Genomic DNA, 13,782 nt, shown 5'->3' with positions numbered 1-13,782 from the left:
AAAATAAAAATTAAAACCTCTGCGCATGCACATAGCATACATCCAACCAATCCATGACTAAATTAAAGGCCTACTGAAATGATTTTTTTTTATTTAAACGGGAATATCAGATCCATTCTATGTGTCGTACTTGATCATTTCGCTATATTGCCATATTTTTGCTGAAAGGATTTAGTAGAGAATATCGACGATAAAGTTCGCAACTTTTGCTCGCTGATAAAAAAAAAGCCTTGCCTGTAGCGGAAGTAGCGTGACGTCACAGGAGCTAGTATTCCTCACAATTTGAAGTAGCATGACGTCACAGGAGCTAGTATTCCTCACAATTTGAAGTAGCGTGACGTCACAGGAGCTAGTATTCCTCACAATTCCCCGTTGTTTACAATGGAGCGAGAGAGATTCGGAGCGAGAAAGTGATGATTACCCCATTAATTTGAGCCAGGATGAAAGATTCGTAGACGAGGAACGTTACAGTGAAGGACTTGAGAGGCAGTGCAGGACGTATCTTTTTTCGCTCTGACCGTAACTTAGGTACAAGCTGGCTCATTGGATTCCACACTCTCCTTTTTCTATTGTGGATCACAGATTTGTATTTTAAACCACCTGGGATACTATATCCTCTTGAAAATGAGAGTCGAGCACGCGAAATGGACATTTAAAGTGACTTTTATCTCCAAGACAATACATCGGTGACACACTTAGCTACTGAGCTAACGTGCTAGCATCGTTCTCAAATGAAGATAGAAACCAAATAAATAAACCCCTGACTGGAAGGATAGACAGAAGACCAACAATACTATTAAACCATGTACATGTAACTACACGGTTAAACATTCTCAGCCTGGTAAGGCTTAACAATGCTGTTGCTAACGACGCTAAGGTTAATTTAGCAACTTAGCAACCGGACCTCACAGAACTATGATAAAAACATTAGCGCTCCACCTACGCCAGCCAGCCCTCATCTTCCCATCAACACCCGTGCTCACCTGCGTTCCAGCGATCAACGGCGCGACGAAGGACTTCACCCGTGGGTTTGGCGGCAAGCATCGGCTAGGCGTCTGCTATCAGGGTAAGTAGTCCTTGTTGTGTTGCTGTAAGTGTTGTACTTAGCCGCTAAGACACCGATCCATCCCACCTACAGCTTTCTTCTTTGCAGCCTCCATTGTTCATTAAACAAATTGCAAAAGATTCACCAACACAGATGTCCACAATACTGTGGAATTTTGTCGAAGAAAACAAGAGGTTTTTGTATCGGGTCCGATGGGGTCCGACCACTTCCGTGGATTTTGTGACGTCACGCGCATAAATCATATCCAAAGGAGTTTTTCAACCAGAAGTGTGGCGGGAAATGTAAAATGTCACTTTCTAAGTTAACCCGGCCGTATTGGCATGTGTTGCAATGTTAAGATGTCATCATTGATATATAAACTATCAGACTGCGTGGTCGCTAGTAGTGGCTTTCAGTAGGCCTTTAATAGGCAACTATTTTAATCATCGATTTAATCAATTAGTTGTTGCGGTCCTACATTTATTCACTATATTTTCTCCCTTTTTTGAAAAAGTACCCAACAGAAGTGATTACCAGTACAGTCTAGCTGTACAGTTACTAAGTGGGCAACACTACTACTCTGTCTTCTTATTGTCTGGCAGACCAGGTGTGTCATGTGTTTATGAGCAAAGGAAAACTGGTAGCCCAAAATCTATTTGTGGTGAGCAACAAAGTGAATGTATGAAACATTTACACGCTAGTCATATATACAGGACTGTCTCAGAAAATTAGAATATTGTCATAAAGTCCTTTATTTTCTGTAATGCAATTAAAAAAAACAAAAATGTCATACATCCTGGATTCATTACACAGCAACTGAAATATTGCAAGCCTTTTATTATTTGAATATTGCTGATTATGACATACAGCTTAAGAAAACTCAAAAATCTTATCTCTAAAAATTAGAATATTTCCTCAGACCAAGTAAAAAAAAAGATTTATAACAGCAAAACAAAATGAAACATTTGAAAATGTCAATGAATGCACTCAGTACTTGGTTGGGAATCCTTTTGCACGGATGACTGCATCAATGTGGTGTGGCATGGAGCCAATCAGCCTGTGGCATTGCTGAGGTGTTATGGAGGCTTCAATAGCTCATTTGCATTATTGTCTTTCAGTTTCTTCTTCACAATTGTCTTTCAGCTTCTTCTTCACAATACCCCACAAATTCTCTATGGGGTTCATAGAGCTTTTCAACAGATGGAGAGGATGATTTCATGATCTGGCACCTGCCCACAGTGGCAAAACCAGCAGTAACTGGTGTACTGACCATGGCATTACTGTCCTCCATTGGCCTGCCAACTCCCCTGACCTCAACCCCATAGAGAATTTGTGGGGTATTGTGAAGAAGAAGCTGAAAGACAATAATGCAAATGAGCTATTGAAGCATCCATAACACCTCAGCAATGCCACAGGCTGATTGGCTCCATGCCACGCCACATTGGTGCAGTCATCCGTGCAAAAGGATTCCCAACCAAGTACTGAGTGCATTCATTGACATTTTCAAATGTTTCATTTTGTTTTGCTGTTATAAATCTTTTTTTTTTTACTTGGTCTGAGGAAATATTCTAATTTTTTGAGATGGGATTTTTGAGTTTTCTTAAGCTGTATGTCATAATCAGCAATATTCAAATAATAAAAGGCTTGCAATATTTCAGTTGCTGTGTAATGAATCCAGGATGGATGACATTTTCATGTTTTTACTTGCATTACAGAAAATAAAGGACTTTATCACAATATTCTAATTTTCTGAGACAGTCCTGTAAGCCGCCACAAACGTCTTTGTTGTGCGACTGAGATCCGCCACCACAAGCCCAGGGAGTGTGCATTACCATAACATGCAGAAAACCTGCAGAAGCATGCCGGTTTACCTTTCCTACGGCCATGAGTGCGAAGAACACACAGCTTAGACACTCTTTTGTCACACTTTGAACACCACTGCTTGACCTTTTTCACTAGGAAGGCAAAGTGTGGCCTGGGGGCCGTTTGCTGAACGCTTATTATGGCGGGTGGCACATTGTACAAATGAAATAACAAATACAGCAACAATGGAAACAGAACAACAGGCATTACATCATGAGAAAAGGATGGATATTTGAATATAAGAATATTTGTCTTTAATTATGATTTAGCCTTTTTATTAGCAGATATGATGATGTCGCGCTACAAGAATATTTAGAACAATATTATTTGTTTTATTTACTTGAAGGCTCTGCTGTTATTTCTTGGAATGTAAAATAGTTATTTATGAGCACAGTATTGTTTGTTTTGATATACCGGAGGCTCTGGGCCACTGCTGGTCTTTTTTTAAATGGAGAGTTGCCATTGAAATTCTGTGCAATAAGAAGTTGTAGCACTTGAAGCACTTTTCAATCAAGTAGTGCATTCATTCATGGTGGTATGGAATAAGTGGTGGAAATACACAGATGAGGACTATTGATATTGGTGACAAGCCAAGATGAAACACTGGTGATGACAAGAAGAATTGCTTTTAATGTCCATCTGTTCTGACTCTCCAGACGCATTGCCCCACTGTGGGTGGACCCGCCCCACCTCCAAGCTGACGTGTCTTTTCTCTCGGACCCGGACAACGATTACTCCCTAACCGTGACCGCCGTCCTCGGAGAGAACCAGTCCGAGCCCGCTCCAGCCGATGGCATTGACTTCAGCTACTACAGGAATTCTCCAGCCAGCCAGATCTGTGAGCTGAAAGAAATGTTTGTGGTTTCTGAAGAGGAGTGACTTAGTCCTGTTGCTTTCTAGGTTCTTTGGACCTGCCGCCTGTGACCGTGTTGGAACAGCAGGATCACTCTGTCCTGCTCAGCTTCCAGCATCCGTGGCTCTTATACCACCAGAAACTTTCTTCCCAGTCCGGAAGCAGAAAGAAGAAGAGGCACGAGCAGCCCGACGACCTTCTGCCTGTCTTCAAATACGATGTCACCATCAACCAGGTGGGCCACATCAATCAATCACAGTGGAACCTCCATTTACGACCTTTTCGGTTGACAAACCTCTACATGGCACACTTGAGTATACTGCTAGTGTGTGCTTGCGCTAGCGGTGGCTATGTGACGCCAGTGCTTGTTTATCTCGCCAAAACTCCCAGGGTGTTCAACAATGTCTCAAATATTCGCAGACACAAGGTCAAATAATTATCCCTTTTTTAATTTGTTTTATTGTAGCAACATGGTGGTTAACGTTCTGGAGCATACCAACGAGACTTTAGTGTGTGTGTGCGTGTTGACATTTAGGCATGTAGAAGTCTGTAATCTTTATCACTCTTCAACGGTGAGTGACAGAACCCAAAGCAAAAATCACATTTTTGAATTATTAATTTGCATTTTATTGCATGACATAGGTATTTGATCACCGACCAAGCAGTTAGAATTCCGGCTCTCACAGACCTGTTAGGCTTTTCTTTAGGAAATCCTTGTGCTCTCTACTCATTACCTGTATTAACTGCACCTGTGCGAAATCGTTAACTGTATAAAGACACCTGTCTACACACACAATCAAGCAGACTCCAACCTCTGCACAACGGCCAAGACTGGAGACCTGTGTGAGGACATCAGATCTCAACTTGTAGACCTGCACAAGGCTGGGATGGGCTTCAGGACAATAGGTGAGGAGGCAACAAATGTTGGCGTGTTTATTAGAAAATTGAAGTTCAAGACATCCATGCAAGATCTCCCCTCGTGGAGGACTTTTGATCATGAGGACTGTGAGGGATCAGCCCAGACAGGACCTGGTCAATGACCTGAAGAGAGCTGGGACCACAGTCTCGTAAAGAAAACGATCAGTAACACACTACGCCGATTCAAATCCTGCAGCGAATGTCAAGGCCCCTTTGAAGTTTGGCAATGACCACGATGATCCAGATGAGGAATGAGAGAAGGTCATGTGGTCGGATGAGACAAGAATTTAAACTCCACCCGCCGAAGGATGAGTACAATCCCAAGAACACCATTCCAACCGTGAAGTACAAAGGTGGAAACAACATTCATTGGGGGTGCTTTTCTGCAAAGCTGACAGGACGATTGCTTCGTATTGACGGATGTGGCCATACATCGCAAGATCTTGGTGATGTATCTCCTTCCCCCAGTAAGAGAATTGAAGACGGGTCGTGGCTCCCAGCATGACAACCACACCAAACTCAAAGCCAGGACAACTAAGGAGTGGCTCTGTAATAAGCATCTCAAGGTCCTGGAATGGCTGAGAGTCTCTAGACCTGAACCCAAGTGAACATCTTTGGAAAGAGCCGAAGGTCTATATTGCCCCGCAACAAGTAAGTAAGTACATTTGAATTATAAAGCACTTTTCACAGATCAAGTCACAAAGTGCTGTACACAACATAGGTGAAGTAAAACAACAATTCAATGAAAACAACAACACAAAAAGGATACAAAGTGGATTAAAATTGATAGTTAAAAGGTGCATTCACTAAAATCTTTACTAAAAAAGAGAATCATGCAAATGTTTCTTGAAAGAGTCAACACAGTCAAGATCACGGAGGGACTGGTGCACGTTGTCCCAGAGTCTGGAAGCTATAGTCTGGAATGCCAGGGTTTTAAAATGAGTTTTTGGGATCTTTAGAAGACCCTGGCCTGAAGACCGGAGGCTGCGCCCTGAACAAGTCAGTGATGTACTGAGGGGCCCCACCATGCAACACACGGAAAGTCAGGACTAAAATCTTCAAGTCAATGCGGAGTTTGACTGGAAGCCAATGAGGACTGGACCAAATGGGCAGGTCCAGGTCCAAAGTCTGGCAGCTGCATTTTGTACCGTCTGAAGTCTCTTCAGCGTTGACTTGTTGAAAAGAGAACTGCAATAGTCAATACCAGATGAAAAGAACGTGAATGATCAGGCCGTAAGACTCTTGAACGCATCATAATTCAATGACCCCCTCAACTCCCCCCAAAATGGATGAACTCGCTGGAATAAAAAAGACAATATAACATACATCCATAAACGTGGACGCATGTGAAAAAGTGCAATATATTTATCTGTACAGTAAGTTATTTATTTATTTATATATGCACCTTATTGCTTTTTTATCCTGCACTACCATGAGCTTATGTAAGGAAATGTCCTTCTTATCTGTGCTGTAAAGTTCACATTTGAATGACAATGAAAAGGAAGTCGAAGTCTAAATTCCAGATTCAATTTTAACAGCAAATTTCTCACTTTAGAAATATTTCTGAGGTGATAGAAGCAGTTTTTGGTCAGTTGACAACAGTGACCCTCCAAAGACTTGGACTGATCCAACACAAGACCAAGGGAGGTCTTCATCAGGGGCAGATGCACCAAGGGAGGTCTTCATCAGGGGCAGATGCACCAAGGGAGGTCTTCATCAGGGGCAGATGCACCAAGGGAGGTCTTCATCAGGGGCAGATGCACCAAGGGAGGTCTTCATCAGGGGCAGATGCACCAAGGGAGGTCTTCATCAGGGGCAGATGCACCAAGGGAGGTCTTCATCAGGGGCATCTTTTTATCGGGAGCAATTATCAGAGTTTCTGTTTTCACCATTCAACACCAAGACCTAAAGGATTTATATGGAGGAGTGGGTCAAAATCCCTGCCAGGCTGGTCCAGAACTACAGGTACCTATGACAAAGATTACAGACTTACATGCTTTATATATATATATATATATATATATATATATATATATATATATATATATATATATATATATATATATATATATATATATATATATATATATATATATATATATATATATATATATATATATATATATATATATATATATATATATACACAATATATACTGTATTTGCACAATATATTTACATTAAAATGTTTTCAAAGTTTGCAGTTTTTTACTAATACAGGGACTTTTGTTGAGGAGTCGAGGACCAATTATTTATGTTTACATTGATTTTTATGGGGAATTCTACTTTACTACACAAACTTTCCAACGTATGAACCATGTTCCAGAACCGTGTAAGTTCGTAAATCCAGGTTCCACTTTATATCACTTTACATATGCAGGCAGGCTGCTACACTAAATGCTTTACAACAATTGACCACACAAAACTCTAATATGAAAGAAATGAAATCAATTCAAAGCAAAGTAGTGAGAATAATAGTACTAACAAACTAGTGAGAATAATAGTAGTAGCAAAGTAGTGAGAATAATAGTAGTAGCAAAGTAGTGAGAATAATAGTACTAGCAAAGTAGTGAGAATAATAGTACTAGCAAAGTAGTGAGAATAATAGTAGTAGCAAAGTAGTGAGAATAATAGTACTAGCAAAGTAGTGAGAATAATAGTACTAGCAAAGTAGTGAGAATAATAGTAGTAGCAAAGTAGTGAGAATAATAGTAGTAGCAAAGTAGTGAGAATAATAGTAGTAGCAAAGTAGTGAGAATAATAGTAGTAGCAAAGTAGTGAGAATAATAGTAGTAGCAAAGTAGTGAGAATAATAGTAGTAGCAAAGTAGTGAGAATAATAGTACTAGCAAAGTAGTGAGAATAATAGTACTAGCAAAGTAGTGAGAATAATAGTACTAGCAAAGTAGTGAGAATAATAGTACTAGCAAAGTAGTGAGAATAATAGTACTAGCAAAGTAGTGAGAATAATAGTACTAGCAAAGTAGTGAGAATAATAGTAGTAGCAAAGTAGTGAGAATAATAGTAGTAGCAAAGTAGTGAGAATAATAGTACTAGCAAAGTAGTGAGAATAATAGTACTAGCAAAGTAGTGAGAATAATAGTACTAGCAAAGTAGTGAGAATAATAGTACTAGCAAAGTAGTGAGAATAATAGTACTAGCAAAGTAGTGAGAATAATAGTAGTAGCAAAGTAGTGAGAATAATAGTAGTAGCAAAGTAGTGAGAATAATAGTACTAGCAAAGTAGTGACAATAATAGTACTAGCAAAGTAGTGAGAATAATAGTAGTAGCAAAGTCGTGAGAATAATAGTACTAGCAAAGTCGTGAGAATAATAGTACTAGCAAAGTAGTGAGAATAATAGTAGTAGCAAAGTAGTGAGAATAATAGTACTAGCAAAGTAGTGAGAATAATAGTACTAGCAAAGTAGTGAGAATAATAGTAGTAGCAAAGTAGTGAGAATAATAGTAGTAGCAAAGTAGTGAGAATAATAGTAGTAGCAAAGTAGTGAGAATAATAGTACTAGCAAAGTAGTGAGAATAATAGTAGTAGCAAAGTAGTGAGAATAATAGTACTAGCAAAGTAGTGAGAATAATAGTACTAGCAAAGTAGTGAGAATAATAGTAGTAGCAAAGTAGTGAGAATAATAGTACTAGCAATGAAAAAAGTGTCTGCTGGTGTGGTGCAGAAGCAGTTTGCCGAGCTGAGCTGCTCTGAGCGAGTGTGTGAGAAGATGCTCCCGGTGGACCCCCAGCAGGAAAAGCATTGTGTGACCATCAGGGGCGTGCTGAACAAAATGAAGGTTGACGGAACGCAGGACTACTGCGCACTGCCAATGAAGGGAAACAGTTGAGTACAAAGTCCTTTCATTCTATTGTGTGCCATCAAACACTTTGGACTATGTCACATGTTCCCCTTTTTCAATGGCGGCAATAATGTCAATACTTTTAGTTTTACTTTCTACTAGTGATGGGTTGATGAGGCCTCATGAAGCGTTTCGACACATTGCAAAACTGTATTGATACTGTGTCGATACTGTGTCACTAAATACTGACATCTGCTGGACATTAAAAATCCCTACAGGCAACCTATGGACCGACTCAACTGACACTGATATTATGACCTAGTATATACAATAATATAAACCAAGTCATTGTATTTCATTTAGGATTATTTCATATCTTCATTTAAATAAAAATATATTTTTTAGATACAGTCAAATAATGTGAACATGTATCATGACTAGGATGGTAGAAGGTGGGGATTGAACCCCAGTAACCAATTGCTGGCACAGCCACGCTACCAACTTCGCCACGCCGTCATTCCTGTACTTTCTCTAGTAACAGTAGTGATGGGTCCTGCAACACAGATGCATCGGCGCATGCGTCGAGCTCATAGAGCGAAACCCTGTGTCGGTGCGCGTACCGCTTTTAGAAAGTCACGTGACCGATCATGAGCTGCTTTGGTCACGTGACCGATACGCGAACTGTATCGCACTGACGCCTCCTCTGTGCCCTGTGAGCAACATTCCCTCTAAGGTGCGCGCCTGCGCAATTGCGCAGTGCTCAGGCGTCCTCCGCGCACACCGTGCGCCGCACAGCCAATATATGCCGCGCACCAAATCAAACCCATCTGAATTCTAAACAAAATAAACACATTTATTCTGTGTAATTTTGAAATGCAACTTTGAGTGACAGTGACAACAAGCGGCCCTAATGGTGTTCGTCAACAACACGCATTGCGCCGCTTCCTAATAAACACAGTTTGGCGCGCAGGCGTCAGTGCGATACAGTTCATGAGCGGTCACGTGACCAGAAAAGCTCATGAGCGGTCACGTGACCAAAACAGCTCGTGTTCGGTCACGTGACTTTCTAAAAGCGATACGCGCACCGACACAGGGTATCGCTCTATGAGCTCGACGCATGCGCCGATGCATCGGTGTTGCCGGACCCATCACTACTTTCTACATTTCAAGCATTTGCGTTAAAAGCTCCCTAAAATAAGACTAGTACCGCATTTTTCAAATTATAAGTCGCTCCGGAGTATAAGTCGCACCGGCCGAAAATGCATGATAAAGAAGGAAGAAAACTTATATAAGTCTCACTAGTGCAGGGGTCAGCAACCTTTTTGAAAGCAAGAGCTACTTCTTGGGTAGTGATTCATGCGAAGGGCTACCAGTTTGATGCACACTTCAATAAATTGCCAGAAATAGCCAATTTGCTCAATTTACCTTTAACTCTATGTTATTATTAATAATTAATGATGTTTACACTTATTTTAACGGTTTAAAAGAGGAGAAAACACGAAAAAAAATGACAAGTAAATTTTGAAACATAGTTTATCTTCAAATTCGATTCTTTAAAACTCAAAATTCAACCGAAAAAAGAAGAGAAAAACTAGCTAATTCGAATCTTTTTGAAAAAATTAAAAAAATAATTTATGGAACATCATTAGTAATTTTTCCTGATTAAGATTAATTTTAGAATTTTGATGACATGTTTTAAATAGGTTAAAATCCAATCTGCACTTTGTTAGAATATAGAACAAATTGGACCAAGCTATATTTATAACAAACACTAATCATTATTTCTTCCAGAACAAAAATTCAAAAAAAAATTCAAAAGACCTTGGAATAATATTTAAATTTGATTCTACAGATTTTCTAGATTTGCCAGAATAAATTTTTTGAATTTTAATCATAATAGGTTTGAAGAAATATTTCACAAATATTCTGCGTAAAAAAAACAGAAGGTAAAAAGGTATATGTGTTTAAAAATCCTAATATCATTTTTAAGGTTGTATTTTTTCTCTAAAATTGTCTTTCTGAAAGTTATAAGAAGCAAAGTAAAAAAATTAATGAATTTATTTAAACAAGTGAAGACCAAGTCTTTAAAATATTTTCTTGGATTTTCTAATTCTATTTGAGTTTTGTCTCTCTTAGAATTAAAAATGTCAGGCAAAGCGAGACCAGCTTGCTAGTAAATAAATACAATTTAAAAAATCGAGGCAGCTCACTGGTAAGTGCTGCTCTTTGAGCTATTTTTAGAACAGGCCAGCGGGCTACTCATCTGGTCCTTACGGGCTACCTGGTGCCCGCGGGCACCGTGTTGGTGACCCCTGAACTAGAGTATAAGTCGCCAGTCCCTTACAAGTTTCTCACTTACTCCAAACTTTCTTTCTGCTGCTCGATTGCCGTTTTCTGCTGCATGTTTCACTTCTTCCAGCTTGTAACCTGCAGTTTGTGATGTCCTTTTTGCTGCCATTTTTGTTCAGTCCTTCTCAGTTTTTGTAAGTTACCGCCAATGTTGAAATGATCCATTTTCTTTGGTACGGAAGTAGTAGCAGGTAGCATCTTTTTCTTCACAATGCACTTCTGCCATGACCCACAATGCACTTCTGCCATGACCCACAATGCACTTCTGCCATGACCCACAATGCACTTCTGCCATGACCCACAATGCACTTGTGCCATGACCCACAATGCACTTCTGCCATGAGCCACAATGCACTTCTGCCATGACCCACAATGCACTTGTGCCATGAGCCGCCCCCGCCAAATGTGTATTGGTTGACATGTGTGTGTGACGATTGCTGATACACGTCTAGTCTCTTACGTGAATGAGATCAATCATGTTATTTGATATTTTACGCTAATGTGTTAATCATTTCACACATACTGTAAGTCGCTCCAGAGTATAAGTCGCACCCCCGGCCAAACTATGAAAAAAACTGCGACTTATAATCCGAAAAACACGGTACATGGTAATAAGGTCTTTTCAAGACACTGAACAACAACAAATAATCAAATGATCAATATTAAAAATGTTACGCATTAAAACAGTTTGAAATGTGAGTCCTGTGCAGGCTTTTGAAGGAAGTTAGATCGTAGTGGTTTGAGTCCCACAGTGTGGGAACCAGTTCTTGCTGAGAACCAGTTCCCTGTGTTGGATTCCTTAGAATGGTTTTGTGTGATTGTCCTTTGAGTGTGCATGATGTGACTATGCAAGAATACATGTCAACTTTGAGTGTGCATGATGTGACTATGCAAGAATACATGTCAACTTTGAGTGTGCATGATGTGACTATGCAAGAATACATGTCAACTTTGAGTGTGCATGATGTGACTATGCAAGAATACATGTCAACTTTGAGTGTGCATGATGTGACTATGCAAGAATACATGTCAACTTTGAGTGTGCATGATGTGACTATGCAAGAATACATGTCAACTTTGAGTGTGCATGATGTGACTATGCAAGAATACATGTCAACTTTGAGTGTGCATGATGTGACTATGCAAGAATACATGTCAACTTTGAGTGTGCATGATGTGACTATGCAAGAATACATGTCAACTTTGAGTGTGCATGATGTGACTATGCAAGAATACATGTCAACTTTGAGCGTGCATGATGTGACTATGCAAGAATACATGTCAGGAAGTTGAGGGACAGGAAGTTGAGGGACAGGAAGTTGAGGTACAAAGAGTGTTTTACGTGAAGTTGATTTCCAAGGTGTAAAAAGCCTGTGATGTGATTTGCTTCAGAAGTGGTGGTTGTCTCTGTGCTGGTGTCCCTGCTGGTCCTGGCTGGTGTCGCCATGGTCTTCATCATGTGCTGCAGACAACACACCAAAGCCTCCTTTGATCCTCCATCCTCACTGGTGCGTTGATGTTCCCCCGCAGTCTGGTGTTGGTACTGCCTCCCCAGCTCTGCTCTGTTGTGTGTTCCTCAGGAGGTCAGCCACAATCCCAACACCAACACCTGCACCCTGACACCTGTCCAGGAGGCGGCCCACGTTCCTGAAGTCACCTGCAGCGTGTCCTCTCTGCACGACCAAGAACTGCTCAGCAACCCCAGCGGCGAGCCTGACGCCGATGTGCAGGAGGAGGAGCAGGAGGAGGAGGAGGAGGAGGAGGAGGAGGAGGAGGGTTACATGGGCGGGGACAACTTGGAGGAAGACCTGCTGGACTCATTCAACCCTTATGAGAAACGTTGTGCTGTCTAGCAGCAGGTGAGACTTTATGCTAGCATGCACCTGCTGTCTCAGCCAATCACACGCCCCTGAGTGGGGGACACGCCCCTGAGTGAGGGACACGCCCCTTGTCTTCTTGCATCTCAGGAAGATGAAAGGACGCACCTAGAATAGATGATCCTGTGACGTGGAAATGATGGAGCTGTTAGGAGTCCAAAGTCAAATAGGAGTCAGACGTGGAAGATTGCATTGACATTTAACTTCATTTTAGCAAGTGGAAGGCAGATTTACTACAAGTTGACTTGCTGCTGACTCAAAGTGAGGAAGGAAGGGTGTTAGAACCTGCAGCAAGTCTGCTTCATGTCTTACCTGCACTCACCTTGCTTCCCCTCAATGGGACTGTGGGCGGGGCTTATTCAACATGTATTTATTTCATATTGTATTCAAGCTGTGAATATATTTCTATTATTTCTCTTGAAAATGCACTTCCTGTTTAATGGCTAACAACAAACTGGAACTTCCAATTTCTATTTCCACTCAAATGTTTGTTTGTGTTGAAAGCACCTTACACTAATTTAGCCCAGCAATGGAGGGACATTGTCAGGTTAGTCTTTGGTGATGATAACCATAGAAACATGCATGTTAGTCTTTGGTGATGATAACCATAGAAGCATGCATGTTAGTCTTTGGTGATGATAACCATAGAAACATGCATGTTAGTCTTTGGTGATGATAACCATAGAAACATGCATGTTAGTCTTTGGTGATGATAACCATAGAAACATGCATGTTAGTCTTTGGTGATGATAACCATAGAAACATGCATGTTAGTCTTTGGTGATGATAACCATAGAAACATGCATGTTAGTCTTTGGTGATGATAACCATAGAAACATGCATGTTAGTCTTTGGTGATGATAACCATAGAAACATGCATGTTAGTCTTTGGTGATGATAACCATAGAAGCATGCATGTTAGTCTTTGGTGATGATAACCATAGAAGCATGCATGTTAGTCTTTGGTGATGATAACCATAGAAGCATGCATGTTAGTCTTTGGTGATGATAACCATAGAAACATGCATGTTAGTCTTTGGTGATGATAACCATAGAAACATGCATGTTAGTCTT

At 40.5% G+C, this 13,782-nt stretch overlaps 1 protein-coding gene across 2 annotated transcripts in view; it reads left to right on the top strand.

Annotated features, from left to right (window-relative positions):
* Positions 1–13,132, top strand: part of ifngr1l (interferon gamma receptor 1-like) — a 41,660-nt gene extending 28,528 nt beyond the window's left edge. Inside the window, exons 3-8 of one of the 2 annotated variants that reach the window (XM_062057986.1) lie at positions 995–1,066; positions 3,565–3,746; positions 3,809–3,996; positions 8,366–8,525; positions 12,224–12,339; positions 12,412–13,132. In XM_062057986.1, the coding sequence (XP_061913970.1) occupies positions 995–1,066; positions 3,565–3,746; positions 3,809–3,996; positions 8,366–8,525; positions 12,224–12,339; positions 12,412–12,684 (991 nt within the window). In that variant the 3' untranslated portion in view covers positions 12,685–13,132. The remainder of the gene's footprint in view (positions 1–994; positions 1,067–3,564; positions 3,747–3,808; positions 3,997–8,365; positions 8,526–12,223; positions 12,340–12,411) is intronic. The other variant, XM_062057987.1, reaches the window with a different exon arrangement.
* Positions 13,133–13,782: the final 650 nt, after the last annotated feature.

Source organism: Entelurus aequoreus, linkage group LG09, assembly GCF_033978785.1.
Source record: "Entelurus aequoreus isolate RoL-2023_Sb linkage group LG09, RoL_Eaeq_v1.1, whole genome shotgun sequence".
NCBI classification, from domain to species: Eukaryota; Metazoa; Chordata; class Actinopteri; order Syngnathiformes; family Syngnathidae; genus Entelurus; species Entelurus aequoreus.
Note: the sequence above shows the minus strand (reverse complement) of the source record. Positions and strands in the feature narration are given on the sequence as shown.